The sequence below is a fragment of the Spermophilus citellus genome (assembly GCF_964194105.1).
Source record: "Spermophilus citellus genome assembly, chromosome: 7".
Lineage (NCBI taxonomy): Eukaryota > Metazoa > Chordata > Mammalia > Rodentia > Sciuridae > Spermophilus > Spermophilus citellus.
In genome coordinates this window covers 48058794-48086118 of record NC_138188.1, presented here as the reverse complement: position 1 = coordinate 48086118, position 27325 = coordinate 48058794, and the positions used below count along the sequence as shown (strand labels likewise).

General features: G+C 35.4%; 1 protein-coding gene across 3 annotated transcripts in view; it reads left to right on the top strand.

Moving 5' to 3' along the window:
* RSRC1 (arginine and serine rich coiled-coil 1) overlaps positions 1-27325 on the top strand; it is a 391757-nt gene that overhangs the window by 233595 nt on the left and 130837 nt on the right. For all 3 annotated transcript variants that reach the window (XM_081301564.1, XM_081301562.1, XM_081301563.1), the window contains exon 6: positions 21059-21110. In XM_081301564.1, coding sequence (XP_081157690.1) covers positions 21059-21110 — 52 coding nt within the window. The remainder of the gene's footprint in view (positions 1-21058; positions 21111-27325) is intronic.

The window sequence follows — 27325 nt, the reverse complement described above, 5'->3', positions numbered from 1 at the left end:
GTTAGATACATTTTTGTATGCTTTCTGTTAACACCTCAACATTTGGCATGTGTATGTATTCTACAAATTCTACGCTGACTTTTTTTTTTTTTAAATATACTGGGTGAATAATTTAAAAGTTTCAGAACAGCTTATTCTTTAAATGTAATATATGCTTAATTGAAGTCTAATTTTTAAAGTCTTATTTTTATATTTAGGTTTATTAAAATCTTTTTATTTTCTATAGTGTATTCAGATTTTTTTCTTGGAATTCAATTTTTTCCCTTGACATTCCAAAGAAGTTGTCATGGAAGAAATTATTGTAGAACCTAGGTATGTTTCCTTAAATATAGCCTGTGCACTCCTGCTCACCTTCAGCCCACATCCCATGATGTTTCAGTTGTGCATGTTGAACAAATTCTGAAGGTCTAATGTTTATAATGGTAATTCAGTTAATAATGCTATTATGTCCCTGAACATTGATTAAAAAAATATCTTAAATGTTCTTACCACACATACACCCCAGATAAATATGTAAGGCAACAGATATGTTACTTAGTTTGATTATAGTAACTTTTTCATCATGTATCTGTGTATCAAATCATCACATCATACACTTTAAATATACACAGTTTTTGCCAATTATACCTCAATAAAGGTGGAAAAATATAAAAATGTGAGTAGAGGAAAGTGTGACCAGTCACTATTTTAAGGTAGACTTGGAAGGAAAAAAAGATTAAACTGTGTGAAAAATTATATCCATGTGAAAGGAGAAGCAGAGAAACCCTGGCAAGACTTGGAAGTAAGGAGTGAATTTCTTGCATTTCCTAAGAGTATTGTTTGAGTGGGAGAAAGGGGCTGTGGCCAGAGTGCACCTACCCTGCTGGAGGACAGCTGTAGCTGGCAGTGGGTGGGGATACCTTTTGGATGTCCCTGGGTGTGGCCTGCATCTGTAGGACACTGATGGAAAGCACCTAGCCTTGCAGTGGGTGTAGATCTTAGAACTTCAGAAATATGTGCATCTTTAGAGGTAGCTGTTCAACATAAGAGCTGTGTACCATGCTAGGGTCTAGGTGTAGGGAGGTGATCAGATCAGGGAAGATGGCCCTGTTTTTGCAAAATGTACCTTAATGAATAGAAAGATTAAACAAGCATGTGAACAGCATATTTTTTGATAATTCTTACAAAGGATGGTAGGTTTTCAGAGTAAAATGTGTGGATGGCATGAAAGAATGAAGATTGGGTGGATAAGAGCAGGACGGCAATTTATATGAGTATATCAGCAATTAAAGTTAGTACACTTCAGAAGGACCTGCGAAGTACATTGTCTTTGATTTCTCATTCCCCATGTCCCACATTTTAAATACCTTCCACTGCTAGTTCTGATCCCCTATTTCTCAAAGCTGTGTCTTCCTCTCTGCTGTTCCTCATCACTGCTCACTGCTTGCTGCCTGGAGGGCTCTCAGCAATCTCTGTGTTGGATTCCCACCTCCCCTCTTAGCCCACTAAAATTCATAGTCGCACAGCCATGAATTGCAGTGACCTCTCCCAAAATACAAATCGGATCCTGCTACCCTGTGACACCTTGAATAGATCCCCATCGTATGAAGGATGAGTGCTGTGGACCTGTCCTTCCAGGTCCATATCTTGGCTGTCTTCTGAGTCACACTTGAACATTACGCTTTTGTGCTGTTCTTACATTTTTATCCTTGCTGTTGTTTTCCCTTTGTTCAAAATATGATGTGCCAAGCCCCCATCATCTCCTTTGAAAAAGTGTCTGCCAGTTCATCCCATCCTCAAAATGAGCCCTCTGTGCTCCCTGCATATCTCCATCAATAAGTTTATTTATCACATTATTATATAATTATCAGAGGCCAGTAAATATGTTATTCTTGTATATTTCTAATGTCTAATAATAGTAGATACTCAATAAATGTTTTTAGGTAAATAAGTAAATGGTTTGCTTTAAATTGGTCTCTTATATTCTGTAACTATTAAGCATAAATTTCTTAATATTTAATATTTTAATATATATCCTTAATCATGAAAAAATTCAGATTCACTGATTTCAGTACATATTTGGTCTTAATGTTTTTGTGCCTGTAATAAGATCTTTATGAGGTCTTTGCTACTTAGTGGGAACAGTGCCATCTATTGGCTGTTGTCCAAATTGTATCTACTGTTGTTTCCAGGATTCAGCACGGAACATTAATGGAACATTTTAAGGAAGGCATGCCTATAAAAAGTAATATCACAATTTTGCACAAAAAGCTTAACTACCACTTACAGGGCAAAAGCAAATAAGGTCATTGCATTGGGTATCCCAACAAAGTAGAATAACATTGTGTATTGATACAGTAACAGAAAATGTGAACCATCAGCTTGTTTTTATTTATTTTTATCACAGCTCATTCCTAAAGAAATTGAAATAGTTATTACTGTTTCATAGAAACAGTATAAGACAAAATATAAATTAACATGTACTTCTGCACCTTTTTTAAGAATAGGCAATACTTGGTGATCGAGACAGTACCACTTCTATGTACTTTTAAAGTCTTCATGGAACCATAAGAGCATGAGGAAAATCCCTAAACTAAAAGTAGAGATCAGCCAAGCCACAGACAGCTGCTTTTTAATGGGAACCCACAGCAGGTTAAAAAGTGGTGATTCTCTTTGTTCTGAGTGACAGATGACCCATTATTGAACTTTTGTTGTTATTTGTTTCTGTAACTTCATTTACTGATAGTGGTCTCTTCTATAGCAATGTTTTTACATCTTAAGTGAAGCTCTGTCTAAGAGTTAAATTCCACTCATGGAAATAAACTGCACAGGATCTGGCCTCTGCCAGGCAATGGCCTGCTAGAAGCTATGATGTAGTTGACATGTACAGTGGCTGCTACTGTATTCTGTAGCAAGACAAAGAAGATTTCAGATGAGGGTAGGCCACCAAAACGTCAGTAAGCCTTTCTGTGTTTCCAGATTACCACTGCTTATATGAGTTTCAGGAATAATACGCTTTACACTGTGGTTAAAACAAATATAATTTAAAATACATTATGTGGTAGAAGTTTATTTTTTAAATCGAGATTGTTTTTTGTGCTTTAGTCATCTGTGGTCTTTCTCTAAAGAGGAACTCCTTACCATTTGTGACCTGGTAGGCTCAGACACTGGCATTATGTTGCTGAATGCACAAATATGAAGCTCGATGTTAACTTCTGCAGTTGCAGTGCCTGTGTAGCTGGCTGTAAAGCCATGATAATAATAATGATAACAACAGTTATGATGACTGTCATAATATTAAGTAGCATATACCTTTTGCTGTGTGCTAGAAACTTTGGGTAGACAGATAAGGTATGCACATCCCCACACTCATCTGATATTTACAATAACCCTATAAGGTTAGCACAATGATATACTTCAGGAGAAGGAAAATTCAGGCATCAAACCCAGGACTTAGGCCTTTACAGTTCATACTCTTTTAATTTTTTGGATCTTACAAAATTATGAAAGGATATTCAGTACTGTTATTCTTTTCATTTTATGGGCAAAGAAACTGAGGCATAGATAGGCTAAAGGACGTATTCAGCATCCCACAGCTAATAAATGTCAGCAGTCTAGCCTCCAGGTCCCATGCTTTTAGTATAGTGAATTATCTTTCATATAAATCTAGTAGCCACATTTACAAATTTTTTAAAAATTCAAAATAATTAAAAATAGGATGTAATGAATATAAATTAATAAGCTTAATGAAGAAGATTGTTTTATTTATTGAATTTCTGATATTTGGTTTATTAGTAGACAGATTTTTGGCTTGTTTTGTGTTTCATATGTTTCCTGAATGATTTTGAAATTTATATCATTGTAATTTTTGTTATAAAATTTATGTCATTGCCATTTTAATTTTTCTATTTGGTTATAAGCATACTTCTGTTATTGAACCATTGCTTTGATAATCTAGTCATATTAATGCAACCAGAGAGTGCTGAAAGTAAAATACCTATTTAACAAATAAATATTAATTTAACTTTATGTTCCTAGTGGTTGCATCCACTGCAATTGGCATATGCAGAAACTAGCAAAACATGAGTGGTCATGGCAACATGGAGAGGATGCTGTAGCTTTGAGGGTGGCTTATCTGCATGGTCCTACTCTGCTACATGTGCTTTGCCTCATTCTCCCGTCATTTTTCTCTGCTCAGTCTGTTATAGAATTCTCATTTTGTTTCAGGACTTTTGTGGCATTGTTTGGCCTGCTCTTAGTGCTGACAAAGCTGTGACATGACAAGTGGATTTTTTTCTTATTTCTGGTCCTACATCAAATGGCTCAGTGTTTATTGGCTTATATTATTATTTAGTTTTTTTGGAATATGACCAGAAATACATTTTTAAAATTCTCACAGCACTTATGAATACCTCTAGAACATATCCAAGGGCTCCTGGGCTTCCTGGACTCCAGGTGAACTCCTCTGTTAGAGCTGTCCACAGAGAGGTTACCATTGCCAGTGTCCTGGAAGCACTGAGACACATGTGACATGTGACCGTTATAGGTGTACTCGGCATCTCTGTAGGGTCAGGGCTTTTCCCTGTAATTCAGTTTGGACCATTCTAAGACTGTGTTAAAATGGAACTAAGGTGCTTTATTGCAAAACATGCTGTACTGTCATTTGCCCTCCCAGTTAAGGTGAATGCAGTCACCGGAGTTCTTGGGCAGTTTAAGGAGGTTGCTTCTTGTGTACACCCGAGCTCAATTCCAGTACATGCTGTTTGCTTTTCCTTTTTAAATGTCCCCTTGCCCTGTGCTGCTGCTGATCTCACTAGATATTGCCCTAGGTGCTGGGCCACATGGCTGATCCTCCTGCATGGATTGCCATCAAAGCCTGGGTTGGGCACCTCTCTCTGTTTTTATATTGCATTCTGTTAAGGAGAAAGGTTGTGCTTCTGAGTGTCTTTTAAGAAGACAGCATTAAAAGTACCTTTGAGGGGGACTAGGGATATAACTCAGTTGGTAGAGTGCTTGCCTCACATGCACAAGGCCCTGGATTCAATCCCCAACACCATAAAAAAAAATACTTTTGAATTATTATTTCTATTCTTCTATTTTTCTGGGATGTATAAGTGAGGGCCATGGCAGAGGAGGAGCTGGGTTAGGAGCTTGAACCAAAGAAAATTTGGAGTGGTGGTTACATATTCTGATTTTGAAAATCACCAGTTTGACGACTAAAACTTGTCAAGAGGTTTAGCTTACCTACTTTGGCTCCAGGATGACTTCTCTTCCAGGCCACACCTCCAACACTAGATTTACACATGCAGACTCAACAGGACAAGTGAGTTTCTGCTTTTTCAAGGGATGTCCAAACAACCTTTTCTGAATATTGTGTTAAAAGTACCTTTTATATTTTTAATTCATGATCTCCATATGTTATGGATTTATAGTTTATAAGATTGTTATTATAGCAAGAATTTTAATGCTTATTAAGAAAATATATGGGACGATTTTTGAAGTAACCTAAAATGGCATTGTTGTTAGAAATAATGATGTTTTTACTTTTGGAAAGGGAACCAATTCCAAAATTTGTGTAAGTTTGCATATGTGTTCCTTAATAGGTCCACTTGAAGCCTAGGAGGTATTGCTGACTCAAGAGTAAGACTTTCTCAATAGGGAATAATGTGGATGGGCAGTTATTTTTACTTTGAATAGTTACTGGACTAGAATAGAAAAGATACCATAGCCAGAGAGTAGAATACTTTGCCAATAAGTAATTTAAATACAGATTTTCTAATGTAAATAGTAACTTCTTGCCTGAAGGGTAGACACATTTTTTTACTTGAATAATTGTTATAATTCAGTATTTGACATTGCCTGATTCTTATTATTTATACATGTGCTATGAAAAAGAAGACTCATTCAACAAATTGTTTATTAAGAATCTTCTTTGTTCCGAGAACTACTTTGGATACTAGGGACATAGAGAGGTTATAAGCCATCTTGGCCTCAGGATTTCACTGCTATTCAGAGCAATTATTCTAAACCTGGCTGGTCATCACAACTACTTGAGAAATATTTAAAAATCATAAATTCACAGGTCCTAAGGTTCCACACAGTGAGCATGGTGGTACATGCCTGCCATCCCAGCTACTTAGGAGGCTGAGGCAGGGAATGCCTTGAGCCCTTGAGCCTCAAAGCCAGCTGGGCAACACAGCAAGACCCCAACTCAAAAAGCAAAAACAAAAACCCAACATAGGATCCCAAAGCAACAATAGCATGGTGTAGTTCCTTGCATCAGGAGCATTAAGCAGACTTCCATCTCTCACAGTCAATTGCTATTTTCTGCCTTTGAATCCCAGAGAATATTCTCCTTACTCTATCCTTCCTGTCACCCAGATCTAAGCCTCTGAAATAAGAATAAAGGGCAATTAGCGAGTTATGAACTAACTTAATGTATGTTCATTATCATTTCAAAAGGCAATAATGAGGTAAGGATGCTTTGGAATCCACAGTTCAAATGAATGAAATTAGAGAAACTGTTTATTAATACTTTAGAACACTGGTTCTTAATGTCTTTTTGGGGGGGGGGGCGATAGATATATTTTAGAATCTGATAAAAGCTGTAAGATTCTCTGTCCAAGAAAATTTAAGTGGGTTTTATTTCAGGAGTTAACATACTCCCTGGTACCCATGTGGGACAACCAGATTAAAATGTCCTTTGCACCTCTCAGGCCTCTCACTGTCCTTCTCTGTGCCAGGGGTCCTGCTGTCTCCCAGCCATCTTTAGCTCTCTTTGTTTCTTCCTGTTTAGGTCATATTGTCTTATTTTTCTGTGAATGCGTCTATGCTTTGCTCTTCCCCTTTCTTCTTTTCTTTTTTACTGAAATTTCTTTTTTCTCTCTTTCTCTTCTTACCTAACTAGAAGATGGGGTTGAACTACATTTTAAACTAATTATGGTATGATTTGCATGGTTTTAATTTCATAGAGCTATTTCATTTAAAAACATTGCAGTGGCTTTCTATGTGGTTTAGGAACAAAAGGAAAAAGAATCACTGCTACCATTTTGCTTCTGGCCTGTTATCATTTTGGTGTACTTCTTTCTAGAATTGTTTAAAATGCAGTATGAATGTATACTGTTGTATTCGAATGATATTTTGACCATAAAAGTTTCAGAGGTGTTGTAGAAAATTTACTTTCCTAAGTGTCAATCTAGGGATTAAAATATGCATCAATTTATCAAAATCTAGTTCTAGTTAACATTGTAGCTTAACTTGCAGTAAAGTGTAGGGACTTTGGGCTAGTGTACCTTTATTCTGTTCTCTTTATGCTTTGCTTTCATAAGTATTACATAATCTGTGTACCTTATAACCCCAAAAAGGCCGTGTTAGAATTTTGGCATTTGGTAAGGGTATGGTTTTTAAAGACAAAACAGAAGAAAATAAGAAGCGTGCACACAATGCAGTGCTGTACTCAGTGCAGGGTTAGAGTGCTTCCTGCACAACCCAGGGCCTCCTACACAGTACAGGCTCACTACTCATGATGCTTTTCTTTCCTTCCTGTGGTTCTTTTCCTTTTAGCCTGAAGGACTTGTTTCAATGTCTCTCTTAGGGCAGGCCCACCAACAGTGAATCATTTGGGTTTCTCTCTCTGTGTGAATGCTTTGGTCTGTCCTGGTTTTTTGTTGATGGCTCCCTCTGCGCTGTAAAAGAGCCCATCATCTTGCTGTCTGCTCTGTATCACTCCTGAGGAGCCATATCTATTAGCCTTGGTTCCACTTGCGTGTGTGTCCTAGGTGTTTTCCTTTGCTGTTTTTAAAGAGTTTTTGTTGTTGTTATTTGGGTTTTTTTGCCTTTGGCCATAGGGTTTGACTGAGTCATGCAAATTGGTTCCAGTTGTATTTTTCCTCCTGGTGTTCATTGAGCTTTTAACTTAAGTTAAAAGTTTTCACCAAGTTCAGGATTTTGGACATTACTTCTTCAGGTATTTTTCCTCCCCCTTCCTCCTGCCTGTTCTTTTCTCCTTCTTGGATTCCACTTGTACCTGTGGTAGGATGTTGATAGTGTTTCACAGAGCTCTGAGGCTTACTTCTTGTTTTCCTCCAGTGCATTTTCTTTTTGGTTTTTGTTTTTATCCATTTTAGTAGACTCAGATTCTTTTTTCTGCCCTTTAGGGTATTTTAGCGTATCTCATGAGTTTGATTGGATTTTAGTTATTGTGCACATCAACTCTAGAATTTCCATTTGGTTTGTTATCATTTCAAATCTCTCTGTTGAGATTCACTCTTTGTTCAATTAGTCTTAGCATGTCTTCCTGTAATTCTTTGAACATATTAATAACTTCTTTGAAGTCTTTGCTAAATCAGACATCTGGGTCAATTTAGAGTTAGTTTCTGTTAATCACTTTTTTTTTCTTAATTATCTACTTATATTTCCTTATCCCCCTCCCAACCCCCGTAATAATTTTTGCTTTAGAATTGGGGTTGCAGGTAACAGTTGTTGTGTACTCTGGATTGTTTTGTACTCTGGAGGCTTTACTGCTTCTTAGTTTAGTGGGCCGTGTTCTAGTTTTGCACTGTGCAAAGTGTTGCCTCTGCAGTGCTAACTGCTGATGTCTCAGCTTCGTTTTTGTGTTTGTTGATATTGTATGCTTTTAGTGGTCTCCTCTGTGCCTGTACACTTCAATGGTCAGTAAGTTCCTTGGGCAAAGGACAGGGCTCAGTGCCTGTGGGCAGGAAGCCTTCCTGAGACCAGGAGAACATTCAGACAGGAGCCCTTGCCTAGATCTGTAGGCTTTTAGTTCCCACCTGCTCCTCGAAGCTGTGGTCCTAAGCGGTCCTAAGCATGGAGAGTCTGCGTTCTTGATCCACTCTGGCTCTTGCACTTCCAGAGTCTTCCCATTAAATATCTTGTAGTTCTGCTACTGCCCCGTGAACCAAACCTGTCTGTGGTAGTAAAGTTGTAGGCCTTTGCCTTTCAGCTTCAGGGGAAGAAACATCTCTAGGTGAGAATATCCAAACTTAGCCATTCTCAATCAATGAAATTGCAGTTTGCCTCAGTGAACATTTCTTGTGTCGTCTGCCATGAATGATTTCTAAGTTAGTGTCCTGCAGTTTCACTTAGCAGTAATGGTATGAGTCATTTTCTGTATCCAGTAAAGGTTTTTGTAAATATTTTTAGAACAGTTTTTGGGAAAGTATTTAAATATTTTAAAAGTTCTATAAGATTTTAGTTTAGTCATATTATACTTCAGTGTCCTGGTAGAGTGAAGTAAATTCAGTTATTTCTCTGTTAGAGATTTACTGGTTTTAACTTTCAGTCTTTTTTTTTTTTTTTTGGTCAGCAACCTTTCTAGATAACACTATGACTAACATCAGTGCACACATGACCTTGTGTCATCATTAATGGTCCAGGTGGGACTCTAATGGAACCCTGCATCATGGGCATGAGATATTAACTACTCTCAGTGTAAAGTAGTTAATAAGCCATTTTCTGGCTGGGTGGCAGTTTGGCATACTTGGAAATTTTAGCATTATTGTAATTTAAATAGGTATTACTGTATCTGGTTAAGTATTTACCTAACTAGTTCTTTATTGTTGGTGATTTAGTAACTTCTGGTTACTAAACAGTCTAAAGAATGTTCTGACATTGGAAAGGCCATAGATTTTTCATGTTTTAAATATTTTCTCCTGGGTTCCCAAATTGGAATTATTTCCTCAAAGAGAATGAGTACTTTTATTCTTGTTCATGTATTTGACATTGTATTCAATAAATTTGTATCCGTTCATAATGTCATGAGTGAAGCATGAGAGTCTTATGTCATTGATCCACATAAGTTGTCATTCACCTTGTTCTCATTTGCATATTTTGGTAGTAATGACAGAATTCGGTTGGCAAAATCTAAGAGCATGAGGAGTGGTCTTTTTGTGTGTGAGTTGTTCCATGTTCTTTGGCTCATGTGTCTTCTGGGTTGTCAATTGAAGAAGAACCTCTTGGAATGAAGCTGTTAGTGCAGTTGTTCACTGCTAATTGTTTACCTGTCCCTGAGTGACATTATATTTTGGTTCTGTGCTACTGGATATTTGTTATATAAAGCTGAGCATTTGTATAACCAGTCTAATCAGTTGGTCTTTCTCTTCTGTGATTTCTTCTGATGCTTTTAAGTCTAAAACATCAGTCCTTCCCCCATGTGAATTCTTGTTCTCTGAGTTTCAACCAAATGAAATTGCCACTATTACAGTTAAAAAATAATTAACTGCATTTCATATGGTTTCACCTTAAAGTTTTTTTTGATATGTGTTTATTTTCCTTTTTGGCATATTTTATTCCTTATGGTCTCACAAATAAAGAACAAAATGTACACACAAAAAAATCTTTCTTTTTTATTAATTTTTAAATTTGTTTTAATTAGTTATACATGACAGTAGAATGCATTTATGCACTTTGATATGTCATACATAGATGGGATATAATTTCTCATTTTTCTGAGTGTACATGTTGTAGAATCATATGGGTCATGTAGTTACATATATACATAAAGTAATAATGTCTGTTTCATTCTACTATCTTTCCTATCTCCACATCCCCTTCCCTCCCCTCCCTTCACTTCCCTCTACCTAATCTAAGGGTAACACTATTCTTCTCTAGTGACCCCTGCCTTATTGTGAATTAGTATCTGCATATTAGAGAAAACATTCAGTCTTTGGTGTTTTCGGATTGGCTTATTTTGCTTAGCATGATATTTTCCAACTCCATCCATTTACTGGCAAAAGCCATAATGTAACTCTTCTTTAAAGCTGAGTAATATTCCATGCAGTATATATACCACATTTTCTTTATTCATTCATCTATTTAAGGACACCTCCATTGGTTCCATAGTTTAGCTATTGTGAATTAAGCTTCTATAAACATTGACGTGGCTGCATTACCGTAGTATGCTGATTTTAAGTTCTTTGGGTATAAACTGAGGAGTGCAATAGCTGGGTCAATTGGTGGTTCCATTCCCAGTTCTCTGAGGAGTCTCCATACTGCTTTCCATAGTGGGTGTACCAATTTGCAGTCCCACCAACAATGTATGAGTATGCCTTTTCCCCCACATCCTTGCCAACATTTATTTTTTACCTGTATTCTTGATGATTGCCATTCGGACAGGAGTGAGATGAATTCTTAGTGTAGTTTTAATTTGCATTTCTCTAGTTGCTAGAGATGTTGAAACACTTTTTCATATGTTTGTTGATAGATTGTAGTTTTTCTTCTGTATCTGTTCAGTTCCTTAGTCCATTTATTGATTGGGTTACTTGCTTTTTGGTGTTAATTTTTTTGAGTTTTTTATATATCCTAGAGATTAATGCTTTATTGGAGGTGCATGTGGTAAAGATTTCTTCCAAGTCTGTAGGCTCTCTCCTCACAGTGTTGTTTCCTTTGCTTAGAAGAAGGTTTTTAATTTGAATCTATCCTATTTATTGATTCTTGATTTTACTTCTTGCACTTTAGGAGTCTTCTTAAGAAAGTCAGATCCTAGGCCAACATGGTGAAGGTTTGGGCCTATTTTTTTCTTCTATTAGGCTCAGGGTCTCTGTGCTAGTGCCCAAGTCTTTGATCCACTTTGAGTTGATTTTTGTGCAGGGTGAGAATTAGAGGTTTAATTTCATTTTGCTACATATGGATTTCCAGTTTTGACAGCACCATTTATTGAATAGGCTATTTTCTCCAGTGAATGTTTTTGGCACCTTTGTCTAGGATGACATAATGTATTTATGTGGTTTGTCTCTATGTCCTCTATTCTGTACCACTGGTCTAGAAGTTGATTTTGGTGCCAATACCATGCCATTTTTGTTACTATAGCTCTGTATTACAGTTTAAGGTCTGGTACTGTGATGCCTCCTGCTTCACATTTCTTGCTATTCTGGGTCTTTTACATTTCCAAATAAATTTTATAATTGCCTTTTCTATTTCTATGAAGAATGTCATTGGGATTTTAATAGAAATTGCATTAATTCCGTATAATGCCTTTGGTAGTATGACCATTTTGACAATATTAATTCTCCCTATCCAGGAGCATGGGAGATCTTTCCATCTTCTGGGGTTTTCTTCAATTTCTTTCTTTAGTATTCTGTAGTATTCATTGTACACATCTTTCACCTCTTTTGTTAGATTGATTCCCAGGTATTTTATTTTATTTTATTTTATTTTTTGAGGCTGTTGTGAATGGGGTAGTTTTCCTAATTTCTCTTTCAGTGGCTTCTTTGCTGCTGGTATAGGGAATGCATTTGATTTATGGGTGTTGATTTTATGTCCTGCTACTTTGCTGAATTCATTTATTAGTTGTAGAAGTTTTCTGGTGGAATTTTTTAGGTCTTCTAGATATAAAATCGTGCCATCAGTAAATAATTATAATTTGAGTTCTTCTATACCTATTTGTATCCCTTTAATTTCTTTTTTTTTTTGTCTAATTACTCTGGATAGAATGTCAAGAATGATATTGAATAGAAGTAGTGAAAGAGGACATCCTTGTCTTGTTCCAGTTTTTAGAGGGAATGCTTCCAATTTTTCTCCATTTAGAATGATGCTGGCCTTGGGTTTAGCATATATAGCTTTTACAATGCTTAAGTATTTTCCTACTATCCCTAGTTTTTCTAGTGTTTTGAACATGAAGGTGTGCAGTATTTTGTTAAGTGATGTTTTGGCATCTATTAAGATGATCATATGATTCTTGTTTTTAAGTCTATTAATATGATGAATTACATTTATTGATTTCCATATGTTGAACCAACCTTGCACCACTTGATCATGGTGTACTATCTTTTTAATATGTTTTTGTATGTGATTTGCCAGAATTTTATTGAGAATTTTTACATCTATGTTCATCATAGATGTTGTTCTGAAGTTTTCTTTCCTTCATGTGTCTTTATCTGTTTTTGGAATCAGGGTTGTATTGGCCTCATAGAATGAGTTTGGAAGGGTTCCCTCCTTTCCTATTTTATGGAATACTTTGAGAAGTATTGATGTTAATTCTTCTTTGAAAGTCTTATAAAACTCAGCTGAGAATCCATCTGGTCCTGGGTTTTTCTTGACTGGTAGGCTTTTGATGGCGTTTTTCTATTTCATTACTTGAAATTGATGTGTTTATATTGTGTCTGAACTCCTCATTCACTTTGGGTAGGTCATATGTCTCTAGAAATTTACTGATGTCTTCAATACCTTCTATTTTATTGTATTATAAATTTTCAGTATAGTTTTTAATTATCTTTGTATTTCAGATGTTTTCATTGTGATATTTCCTTCTGCACCATATACTTTAATAATTTGAGTTTTTCTCTTTTTTTCTCTTTCTTAGCATGGCCAGGTATTTATCCATTTTTCTTTATTTTTTCAAAGAACCAACTTTTTGTTTTGTCAGTTTTTTCAATTGTTTCTTTTGTTTTGATTTCAGCTCTGATTTTAATTATTTTCTGTCTTCTGCTTTTGGTATTGATTTGTTCTTTTTCTAGGGCTTTGAGATGTAATGTTAGGTTATTTATTTGTTGACTTTTTATTCTTTTAATGAATGCACCCAATGCAATAAACTTTCCTCTTAGTACTGTCTTCATAGTGTCCAAGAGATTTTGATACATTGTTTCTGTGTTCTCATTTGCCTCTAAGAATTTTTTTAATTTCATCTTTGATTTCTTCTACTATCCATTCATCATTCAATAGTGTATTATTTAGTTTCTGTTTGTTACAGTAGTTTGTAGTTTTAATTTTACCATTGATTTCTAATTTCATTTCATTCTGGTCTGGTAGAATGCAGGGTATTATCTCTGTTTTTTTGTGTTTACTAAGAGTTGCTTTGTGGAATAAGGTATGGCCTGTTTTAGAGAAGGAGCCAGGTGCTGCTGAGAAGAAAGTATATTTGCTCATTGATGGATGAAATATTCTATATGTCTGTTAAGTCTAAATTATTGATTGTATTATTTAGTTCTATAGTTTACTTATTGAGTTTTTGTTTGGCAGATCTGTTCAGTAGTGAGAAAGGTGAGTTAAAATCACCCAGTATTATTATATTGGAGTCTATTTGACTCTTGAAATTGAGAAGGGTTTGCTTGATGCTCCATTGTTTGGTACATAAATATTTATAATTGTTATGTTCTGCCTATACATACTTCCCTTAAGAAGTATGAGCCCACCATTATGTAAAATTATAAATGCACTAATAAAAAATATGGAGACTGGGTGTCTTGGTGCACACATGTAATCCCAGTGACAAAGGAGGCTGAAACAGGAAGATCTCAGATTTGAGGCTAGCCTAAGCATTTGGTGACACCCTAAGCAACTTTGTTAAGACCCTGTCTCAAAATAAAAAGGGTTGGGAATGTAGCTCAAAGGTAAAGCACCTTTGTGTCCAATCCCCAGTACAACAAACAAACGCTGCCATTTTGAAACAGTTTAATGTTCTTGAAAAAGTAAAGTGGGAATTAGTTACTTGGTAATGATTTGAGGCCCTCATCCTTAATTTTCCGTAATAATGTATTATTCAGTTGCCCTTTCATAATATTTTTGACAGCATGTAAAATTCAGTACTTTTGATTATATGTGATTTTATTAGTGTGCTAGTTTTTATTAATGAAAATAGGATTTAATTGACCTTATATTTTATGTCTACATGAAGCAGTCAAAGAAAAAGGAGTCAAGAAAAAAGAGTGGGACCTAACTGTTGTAGAGTGAAAGTTCAGGAAATAAGTTATTCATTATATATCTATATTTTGCCTTTGGTTGTTCATTAGAAGTCTTAAAAAGAAAGATAGAAAGAAAAAGAGAAAGAAAGAAAACAAAGAAACCCAACAGCATGGATTTAGAATGAGTGCTGGTTTCTGCCAGCACTTTCAAGTCATGACTGACAACACCCATGGTTTTGACTTTTCTTAAGCAGAGATCATTAATTATGATAAATTGTGCTTTTGTGATTTTACTAATATCAACTAAAACATCATTGTCTGATAATCTGTATTATTTTCATTTATTTCTTAAGCCAGGTATTGATTCCAGATCTCTTGAAGCAAAGCAATACTATATTATCTATTATAAATTTCACTTATTGGTACAATGTATCTTCAACCTCGTGGAAGGGTTGGGACTGAATATCAAATGCTAGATTGCAGGTAAAACTTAATTTTTACAGTTTTTAGAGCAGATTTACATGTACTAAAATGTGTGACATGAATATTTTTCTAAGCTTTAAAAAAATTTATTAAACTTAAAATTTTTTACTTACTTTTTCCTTTTTTTTAAGAGTCAAAGGGGATTTATTTTAATTTAATAGTAAACTCTATAATAATTTTTTTATTGATTATTTAAAGCATTACATAGCTCATGATATATCATCTTTCATACATTTGACTCAAATTGTGTTTTGAACTCCCATTTTCACCCCACATACAGATTGCAGAATCACATCTGTTACATATTCACATTTTTACATAATGCCATATTAGTGACTGTTGTATTCTGCTACCTTTCTTCATTATGTCCATTTCCCCTATCAATTAATTCAGTCAGTTACCAGTTGGAAAATAGATAGGAGGAGTAAGGATAAAGAAAGAAAATAAAAATTATTAACATTTTGCAATATATATTCTAGTTCTTTCTAAAATATGCATTTTATTTTTTAATTATGTGGTTTCATTTTTAAATTACAAATCTGGATTCTTTCACATATGTAGTTTTGCATTCTTATAAAATATAATGTTATTGCTGGTGGGACTGCAAATTAGTAAAACCACTATGGAAAGCAGTATGGAGATTCTTCAAAAAGCTGAAAATGGAACCAACTATCCCACTCCTCGGTTTATATCCAAAAGATTTAAAATCAGCATATTATAGTGAAACAGCCACATCAATGTTTATAGCAGCTCAGTACACAATAGCTAAGCTATGAAACCAACCAAGATGCCTTTGAACAGATGAACTGATAAGAAACTGTGTGATATATACAAAAATGGAACAGTACTCAGTCACAAAGAAGATTAACTTTATGATGAAAGGTAAACAAATGGACCTGGAGATTATCCTCAAAGTGAAATAGGCCAGTCCCAAAAAACCCAAGGTTGAATTTGCTGAGATGTGGAAGCTAACCCATAATAATCGGGGAGAGGGGAAGAATAGATATTCAGTAGATCAAACAAAGGGGAAGGAAAGGGGCATAGGGAAAAAGAAAGACAGTAGAATGAATCTAAAAATTCCTATGTACTTATAGGAATACAACTTAGTGAATCCCACCATTATGTACATCCATAAGAATGAGGTCCTAACTAGAATAATATATTCCATACTTGTAGAATTATATCAAAATGACTTCTAACTCAAAAGAGCCAATAAAAAAGAAAGAAAAAATAAAATGTAATGTTAGCATTTTTACATGTTAGTGAATGTGTTTATAACATTTGAAAATTGACTGCTGTGCTACTTCCATTCTGAGGCTGACTATAATTTATTTAATTAATTTATTCTTCCTTTTGGAAGGACAGACATTATAATGAGCAGACTTGCATAGATAAGGAATCAAAAGCCTCAGAGATTAGAATCAACATTAGAAGACAGCTCTTTTGACCTTCCATCAATCTTCTGCCCTTTTCTCCTCCCATGTTAACAAATACAGCACATATGAAACATGCCCTATATACAGTATTCCATCTAGAAAACAGCACAGTAACTCATTCAAATCAAATATTTTATGCAACACATTTATAGTAATACAAAATAAATGAAATATTTATTTGATCTTTTGCTAATTTGTATCCTTACTTATTTTTAATGTTTCAGTTCTTAAACAGCTGGATATTTAATGTATGTTTCTCGGGAGAAAATATGATATAAAAAGCTTTGTAGTACTTTTACCTTTTGTTGCTGAGTAGGAAAAATACTTCCAAAAAGTAAATTTTAAAGATCTTCTAGAGGCAAAATGAAGTGACCATGTTAAAGGATAGAAATTATAACTTGCAATGAAACACAAAAGGTCTTGTCAAAAAAAAATTAAAAACTGGGCTGGGTATGTGGCTCAAGCAGTAGCGCACTCACCTGGCATGCTCGGGGTGCTGGGTTCGATCCTCAGCATCACATAAAAATAAAATAAAGATGTTGTGTCCACTGAAAACTAAAAAATAAATATTTAAAAATTTCTCTCTCTCTTTAAAAAAAAATTAAAAACTTATATGAGTCCATAAAGCAAAAAGACATAAGTAGGCTAGTCCAGGAAGCTGGATCCGAGAGGATTCCATTTCCTTACCAGCAGCCCGAGATGATGGAAAGGGAGAGACAGTGCAGTAGGAATGTGGTCACAGAGCATGAGACTCTCACTAGCAGCTCTACAAAAGATTTAAAAAGTATGGAACTTTATTGTAAACTGATCCTCAGAGGATCAGAAGAGCGTTTATGTAAGTGTGTAAAAGAATGTGTCTTTGCCCATCCTGAAATGGTAACAGTATGGTCTAAGCACGTGCTGATAACCTAAAATTGTGGCAACAAAAAAAAAAAAAAGAGCAGGGAGAGGGAATAGAAGCAGAAGGCAGCTATAAAGATGCTGAAAAGAAGATACTAAAGCAGTTGTAGATCTGAGAGCAGTTTCCCATTACACATCATCACACACACTTTTTACTTTAGAAGAAGGTTAGAAACCTCTGCAGTTATTTGTGCTTTACCTTTTAAAACAGAAGCAACTGTATGATTGAGTCTAATCTTACATTAACCTCTGTGCTTTGTTTAGAAGCATTTGTAAAATAATCTATTTTACAAGGAATTATTTTAATGTTTCTGGTCTAACACAAATAATTGATGCACACGCATCTAAAGCCCTCTAATGGGGGGACTTCAAGTAAGTAAACATTTCTGCTTGGTAGCACAATTGTAGCTGTTACTAAAAAATAATGGTTTGGGTTTGTTGTTTCTTGTGTTTTGTTTTGTACTTCTAAACTTCCATTCAAATAGCCACACTTCTCCCTCACCTCCTTGCCTACAGGCTCTGTGGCTATGCAGCTCTTCAGAGGAGAGAGCTTCTGCTCCATCTGGCTAAGCCTCTACATAAAGCACCTTCCTTTCCAGTTAACTCCTACTAAAAGGTGGTTTGAGTTTTAAGACTCTGACTGGGGCTAGGAATGAAGAAAGCCAAAGAGGAGAGGCCCTCATTTTGAAAGAATGGAGAGTAATCTCTGGCATTTTTATAGTACCCAGTGTTCAAAGATAGTGCACCCTGTATCTAGCTGTCCAGCTGTAGGTAGAAAAAGAGTTGGAGTTTCAGCACTGCTGTCACTGGGGATGAGCTAGGAGAAGGGAATCCCATGTGGTCAGTCTCCATGAGTAAACGCAGAGGGAGGAGCCTAAGGATGCAGCTGGAAAAGGAGGAGGCTGTGCACTGCTGAGGTGCTGGCTGTGGTAAGGTGCCAATCCCAGAGTCAGGGTAGGGATGAGCCTGGAATACTGTTGATGGATTTGAAAACTAAAAAGATAAGTTTATGCTTATCTTAGGAAGCAGTGCTGTCACTGGGGTACTTTTAAAATGGCCACTTGGTGGGAACGTTGCTTGTGAAGATCTCTTTAGGTGCTATGTGAAGGGTGGCAGGACAAGTGGCAAAGGACAGCTAATGTAGTTGGGGAATCTGCAGTCATTCAGTTCTCTCTGCCTGCTCTGCCCAGTAAATGTATGCAGTTTGCACTTGCAGATACAGATATTTGTAAGAACACACCTGGCTCTGTGTTTATCTAAGCATATAAACAGAATCATTTAGCAGAAAGTAGAGCTGGGTCACAACAGGCCTCAAGGAAAAATGGCCCTCAGGTTCCGTTTTATCTCTGTAGACTTTACCTATGAAATACATCTATGAAATGACATCCTTCTCTGGTTTTAAATAAAGAAAATAGCTATTAAGTAGTTTTTATAAACCTTAAAATGTTTAGAGAAAATATTTGATTAAATTCTAAGATAAATTTCTTATCCAGAATGGAATACAAGCCAGTGATGAGGCAAAGCTCTATAATCCCAGTGACTACGGAGGCTGAGGCAGGAGAATCACAAATTAGAGGCCAACCTGGGCAAATTAATGAGACCCTATCTCAAAAAACAACAACAACAACAAAGCTTAAAAAAAAATAAGGGCGCAGTGTGGGGGGGTGTAATTCAGTGATAAGTTCCCCTGGGTTCAATCCCCACCAAAAAATAAAAATAAAAAATAATGGAATACATGCTGACTCTTTCCTTTTTCCCTTTCTTTCTTTTCTTGGTCTTTATTTAACCAACTTGGTGCTAAGTTCTAAAGGCAAGATAAATCAACTTTTGAGTTATTTGTAATATTTCTAGTTTAGGCCTTGATCCTAAGCAATAGAATTATAGTAACTGTTAAAATGAAATGTAGCTTGGAACATGATAAGCTGCTGATGTGTTTTCTCTGTCCAGGAGAGATTGTGTTTATTCTAGAAGAAGCTGCATAGCACCCACTCTGCAAATATCTGTAATATATATATAAAATAAATCCAGAAAGTGCCCATTTTTTGTTGATGTTTTGCTATGGTATTTCAATTTGATATCATATATTTTCCATACCTCCTAATATTATAAAGCATGCTTGCCTACATTCTCCCTAAAAAAACACAATATAAAATTTTCTTTTTTGTTTTGGTGTCCTCTCATATCCAATCAGGCTTTTCCTTTTACCTATTGTCTTTTCTGAAAGATGATCCCTCCTACACAGCCTTTCTTCTGCTGTGTCAGCCCAGGTCCCCTCATCTCACCCGGAGTTTTTAAATCGCCACCTAACTGAGTTCTTGCCTCCAGTTACATTTGGTTTTTTGTTTGTTTATTTTTGCATCACTGGGGATTATATCCAGGACCATGTGCATAGTAGGCTAATACTCTGCCACTGACCTACACCTGCAAATTTTTCTATTTTATTTTGAGACAGGGCCTCTCTAAGTTATTGAGACTGGCCTGTACTTGCCATTGTCCTGCCTCAGCCTTCACAGCCACTGGGATCACAGCCATGTGCCACCTTTCCCAGCTGTCCCATTCCTTTTGACTCATCCTCAGATGCACTGCTAGAGCAACCTATCAAAGCAAAGATCTGCTCTCACCACACTCTGTTTAGATTCTGGGTCTCTTCATCTCCTATGTCAGAGGTTGACTACTATGGATAAAATGAACACAAATGGGCCTTGGTGTGTCCCAATAAAATTCATTTACAGAACCAGCTGGTCTGAGTGTTGGGTTGTTAGCTCTTGTCGTGCCTCCAGTTATTTAATTCAAGCTATTTTTTTATAATATAGCAAAATATTTAAATATATTGTGTTAATTCTGAGATGATTTTTATGTTGTTTATTTAAGTTATTTTTGTACTTTCTTGCTTATATTTTTATAAATGTATTACCATGTATACTCTTAATGAAAGGTCTTTCATTAAAGTCGTGATGTTGATACAATCTGTGTTGTATTTTGGATACCATTAATATATTATCTAAAAACCTCAGAATTAGGTTACAGGTTGGAAAGTAGCAGTTCAGTGTCTACTTTATCCACTGTGTTCAGTCTTCATTTCAGAATAGCTAGTGGGGCAGCAGTACAGAAGTTACATTGCTTCTATCTTCCACAGAGCTGTTTTTTTCATATTTAGTTAGAAAAGCAGAAAGTGTTTAGTTTGGGAACCAACTTGCCTAAGGTACTAGATGTCAAATTATTATTGTATTTAAATTCTAACAGGCCATTCACATGTTTCCTTATTCAAAGAAAACACAACTGAAGAATACATTGTTAAATGTGTGAGGTTTTCCTCATTATTAAATTTGGAGTTATTTGTGTTATGCTGATTGGTATGGTTTTAGGGTATGAAACAATTCCTTTTCCTTTAAAAAAAAATTTAAAAAGAACTTCACCCATGCTTTATCTTGTTGTTAAGAGCTGTGATTTGACAGTGAAAATGAGAGAACACATTGCTAATACTATTGTGGAATTTTGTGAAATTTGGATGGGCAGTGTTTTTGTTATGAAATTCTCTAAAATCCTTAATAAATAATAGTGCATTAATTTAAAGCTCCATATATTAAAACTGACTTGTAATGTCTTTTTTTGGTTGATTTTTAGCCACCAGCTGAGCAGGCCAAAGCCAGACTACAGCTTGTTCTTGAAGCTGCTGGTAAGTATTGAAAGTTAACTTGTATTAAATGAAAAAGTGACTCTTAGACTGGTAGCAAACTTTTATAAATTAAGTCAGAGAGAACATTCCTATTTTACAAATTCCCACAGATAATATGTATGGCCAGGTATTACCTGAAATATTTATTACTGTGGCGTAACACTAACTATAATTCTAAAAGTGATAAGGTGTTTTTTAATTGGTAAAATTGGCATTAATTTTATTAATTTCATTTTGATGAAGTCCCATTCATTTTATTTTTTTGTGATATTTATAAGAATTCTTTAACCCCAGATGATGATTTTCTTCTACATTTTCCTCTAAAAATTTCATAGTCTGTTCTTAATTTTGAATAAGGTATAACAGGTTAAGATCAGACCACCAAATGATAGTCATTATACTTTTAGTATTCATTAAGGAAATACACATGTGCTTATTGATTCAGGTGTCTCTTCATTAGCTCTTTATATTTCCATTTAGCATGTCCATAATCTGTCCATAAGATTGGGAGCACCGGTGTGAATGGTGATCCACTAACTTCCTGAATCACTAGAAATAATTTACCATATAGATATAAGAAGTGATAAGTGTTTTAACTCTTAAGTTTCTTTAACTTTGACTCTTTTTGTCACTCAATATTATTTTAAATATCATAACTATTTTATGTTTTCCTTACTCATTTTATCTTTACATAGAAAGCTTGATTTTTTAAAATTTTGGTTGCTATTGAGTTTTTCATAGTTTGACTCTCAAATGTACAACAGGATAAAGCTAATTAATATGATCATTATTTACGTAGTATACATACATTCCTCGATGGCATTTTACATTGAAAACAAATTTCCACTTCATATTTTTAGTATTAACAGACGCTTTCTTTAAAAGAAAATGTTTACATTGCCTAGCCCATAAAATATATTTTTCCATGAATATAATTATAAAGGGTTTTACTTAATACTTTGGTACAGTTTTCATTATTAAAAGAGATTTAACAGTCCAAAGCTCACATTATGTAACTTTCCTGTGCCTGTCCTGGTTGTCACCTCCTGCTTCCATGTTAACAGTCTAAGTTGTATTAAGGATAAAGGGCTAGGTTCTCTGGATTTGAGAAGCATTCAGAACTGTGGCAGTTTTCAGATTACAAGCTGATTCTGGTCTGGTTAAGTGAAGGATGAGCCTTAGATGAACAAGAGTCTCATTTGTCCTTTGTCTCTAGCACTGCCCTTTCCCCAGCAGCACTGGAATGAGCACCTTCACACACACCATTACCACATTTCAGATTACTTTCCGCTGCCTGGTCGCTACAGAAAGGAATCCATGAGGGGAGCAGGCTTTTTTTTTTTTTTTTTTAATTGTAGAGGGACACACAATATCTTTGTTTATTAATTTATTTTTTTAATGTGGTGCTGAGGATCGAACCCGAGCCTCACACATGCTAGGCAAGCTCTCTCCCACTGAACTACAGCCCCAGCACCAGGAGCAAGCTTTTAATTCATCTTGCTGAAATGGTTCATAGAACACAATGCTCTTTCCATGGCCTCTGGCTAAGTGACCATTTCACCAGGCTTTACCTTTCAGTGCTAGCTCTGTGAAAATATTGCTTTGTAATATGATGGGATGTGTTAGACCTCTTTGAAAACCATCCAATATCATTTTTGCGAGAACCTGTTGCCTTGGAGAGGGCAAGCAGGTAGGTGGATGCATTTCAGTTCCAGTTTTGGTGTTTCAGTTCCCTGTTTTGGTGATGAATTGAAGAAGGCATTCCTTGTATTGTGAAAAGTAAAATTATAAACCAAATAAAGAGAGTGGGAAGAAGAAGAATTTCATTCCAGGCTGAGAAGACTTGCAGTTAAGAGTCTACCCTAGTTCTAGGATTGTTGTCACATTGGAGTTCACCTGAATTCTCAAGGAACACACCCTTGACTTTAGGACCTTAGAAGTTGGCATGAAGAAAGACTTTGGGCTTTATACAGAATTCACTCCAGCCTTACAGTTACCATAACTTAGTAGATAGGGCTCATATATAGAAATCATATGATTAGAGTTGGTCTTTTAACAGAACCATGGGTCCCAGAAGGAACTTTAATATTCAGTTATTGTACTGTCACTGATTATTTTAGTAAATATTACTAATGTTAGCAATTTGGGATTGAAAACTATTTACATAATTATTTCTCAGGCACCATTTGATACTTCTGTTCCTTGCCTCATAATTAATTTATTGGGTCTTATTTACTACAAAATGACTTTTATGGTTCTAAGGTTCTATAAAGTGGACCCACAGTCTTTTCTAACTTATTTTATAGAATTCATAATTTTAATTTATAACTCTAATTGTTCTTTGAGGTACCCAATTTGTTTCTACCTGGAAGTCTTTGTTCACTTTGTTCATCTTTTTTTTTTTTATATCTTAGAAGTATCTTTCTCCTTTCTTTTTCTCTCTCCAAATACTTCAAGATCCATCTAAAATAAGATTTCCATGATTCTTGTGGTAGTCAGCTTTGTTTTTGCTGTGTCCAAAAACCCAACAAGACCAACTTACACAGGGAAAAAAAGGTTATTTTGGCCCACAATATCAGAGGTTCAGTCAGTGGTAGACCATTTCCCTTGCTGGGTCTGAGGTGAGGCAGAACATCATGGTGGAAGGACATGGTGGAGGAAGGCTGCTCAGCTCCTGGTAGCCAGGAAGCAAAGGGTGGGCAGGGAAGATGTTCCCTTCCAGGGCCCACCCTCCTGAGTCACTGGGACTACAGGTATGGCCACTGTACCTGCCTCTCATAATTTTTAAGACATAATTTTGTTTAAAATCTCCTTCATATTTTTCTTTTGATAGAGTCAATATATACATGGGACCTTTAAAATTATAATTCTAATGTCATAAGGAAAAGTAGAAATTTCTTTTAGTTCATGGTGGAGAAACAACTTATCTGAAAATCTCAATAATATTCACCATCTGAACAGTTTCTACAACCCTTTATATTATGATTAAGTTTTCAAAGCACTATTGTAATTTTTTTACTTTGTGACTTATATCACCATAGGGTGAATTAATTAACTCCATTTTACAAGTATCCTGGAAGGCCAAGTGATTTGAGGGAAATTGTGCAGCTACAATGGCAGAGCCAAGTGCAAACTCAATGATTTCCAATTCTTGAGCTATTTCTGTCCATAGATGAATCTCCTTGAGTTATGTTGGGCAATAGGAATATTACCAAATACTTATCCTGTTCTGTTAGACTTAGTTCTGCAATTACCTTAAAATAATTTCTATCCTTAAGTAAGCCTTCCATTTTGAAGTAAGTTTAATTCACTTTATATAAAAGGATTTATGTTTCATTCGGGGAAAAAAAACTACTGAGTGTTGATAATAGCTAAATTTATAACTGAGAAATCTAGGGTGGTGTTTAATGTTCACTCATGACTTTGTATTAAACCTAGCTGTGTACATGCATTTCAGTGATTGCTCCTGAAATAGAAACTGGTTAAGTGTTATAAAAGCACAGATTAGTTATATGCATACGGACATAGACCTAACTCATAAGCTTGGCTTAGGAATACACCATAAGTGCCTGGCTGCTAAAAACATGCCCTCTTAGTTATGCATTAAGCACCTGGAAGCAAAGTGCTGATCCTCTCTCTTCACAGCCACATGGTCTTAGAAGCCCCAACACTTCTCTAAAATCCAGTCTGGCGTAAAGTATTTGTGGTCCCAAGAATGAGAAATGAGATTGCCTTGATAATATACTGTTCCCAGACCACAGAAAGCTACTCTACCCTCATTTACAGGTGACAGAGGTTTCTGTAGATTTCTAACTACTGATCTGCTGACTGAGAAATCAGCTGATTTGTTATTGTTTTCTGAGGGGAGAGAGACAAAACAATAAAACAGAGCAAGTGATTGAAACTTAATTTCTGTTTCATATGAACAGGTGTTTTTCACTTTTCTTTTTTCCCAGGTGAGCTACCTTGATTGTGTATTGGTAGTCTAGGTTTATATCTGACTGCACTAATGAACTTTGGAAATCTGGGCAAATAGATCACTTTTCTTCATTGTTCTTCAGTTTCTTCATCTGTAAATGATGGTATTAATATACATTAACTAAGGGAGTCATTGTTATGGAGTTAGAGTTAACTCTTAACTCTAAGCGTGCCTGTTACAAACCCAGTGTTCAATAAATGGTAGCAGTTAGTGTAAAAGGCATTGTAGTGTGGTCAGTTCTCAAGTCAGATAGCCTTGGCGACATTCTGAGCTCCACTGTTGTTGACTGATGGCAAAGTTGTTAAAGCTTACTGAACTTGAATAATATGTACTTGCAGTTTTTATGAGACCTAAATAAATTACCGTGCTAAAGTCTTTAGCATCTCTCACATAACTGAGCATTATATAAATGTTAGCTAGTTGGAGTAGGAATAGCTTTTTACAGCATCCCAGAGAGGCTTTATTAGGTTATTAAAGAAGAGAAATTGAGTCACACATCCTCCTCACGCCAACATGCATAAACAGAAGATGTTATGAAGAATTAAGAATAGTGCTTTTAAAAAGAAATGAATAAAACTTCAGATAATTTAATTGACTTGGAAATTGACTAAAACTGTTTTTTTTTTCATCAAGTACAGTTTTTGCAAATTTCAGAAAATTCTACATGAAATAAAATATTTATATTAATGCAAAATCAAATGGATAATACTAATTTAACTTCCACTTTCCAACAACGGACATGATTTTGGCTTTGTGTTAATCCTGAAAGATAAAACTAGTGCTTCCTAAAGAGAATCATGAAGCAACTTGTTTTAAAACATATGAATAATTTGTTTTAGTATCAGTTAAACATTTATATTTGAATGGTTATCATTTACCCTTAGTGATATTTAGCAAGAGGAAAGCTATCAGCGAGAGTCTGGCAATATCACAGCAACCTTCCCCATCTGAGCAGATGTTAAGCAGACAGGAGTTGCATGTTAATTTTGAGAGGGTGGTATGTTCAAGCCTAGCTGAAGTATGCTGCATGTGGGCTTGCTGGACTCAAGCACAATGCTGGATCTCTTGGGAGAATTTTAAAGCTAAACCTCTTTCTTTGGGGTCCTCTATATGGACTCTCTCAAGTCAGTATAAAGCAGATCATCCCTAGGCTAAAGCCCTTCAGCTTTTGTTATTGGGCTCAGTAGACCTGTAATTAGGCCTCCTGGCAGGCCTTGCGGGCCAGTTAATGGTCATATGGAGCTTCTGCAAGGCAGACTGGCTTTGTGTAAATCCGGGTAGGAATATGTTCATGGGTCACTTCCTACCAGGACTGTGCTTTGTCCTTAGGCCCTGCGGCTGACAGAGAGCAGGTTCCCTTGACCGTGGGCTGTTCAGCGTGTGACTCAGAATCTACTCCTCTAATCCCCAGTGTAAACAGAGGATTTAGGAGGGCTTCTGTCACTTAGAGTTGCCAATTCATTGAGTGTCTGTGGATGTGTTCCCCAACTTCATTACTGAAGACTGACAAGTGGGGAAGATTTGGGCACTCGTTTGTCTATCAAATATGAAGGTCTTTTTTCTATGGTTGCGGAGTCATTGTAAATAATTTATCTGGAATTACAAAATGAGGGGTTTTTTTTAAAGAATTAATCACCTTTTAATATTTTTAAGTTTAAGCTGTTAAAAATTTTGGACCAATAGTTTTTTCCTATAGGGGAAAAAATAGGTCTATTTTTTGATAAGCATAAAATAATATCTCATAAAGTAATTTACCAAAAAGTGATTGATGTAGATTTTAGATGTTAAAGAAATAATTAATTCAAAACTTTTTTTTAGACCATACTTTTTATCTTAAGTAAAACTTCTATTTTAGTGTAACAGCTTTTGAGAGAACTATCAAATCATTCTATAAAATGCTTTAAGTGTGAATCATGAGGTATTTAAAGTTATGAGTGTCATTTATTGAGAATGTACTATATGATAAGTACTTTATATGCATTTTTATGTATAATATTTTTAATAATTGATCCATGTTTTTTAGCCAAGAAAAATATTTAGCTTTTAAGAATAATTGAGATTCCCTTTTCCCTTTTATTTAATCTGTTTTTGCTAGGTTTTCTTTTTATGGCTTGGATTATATTGGGATTAGATTCCAAAATACAAGGCAGTCCTAAATGCATACCACAAAGATGGAATTGCCAGTTACCTTCCCATGATCCAGTCTTTCTTTTAGGGACAAATCAAATGATGAATA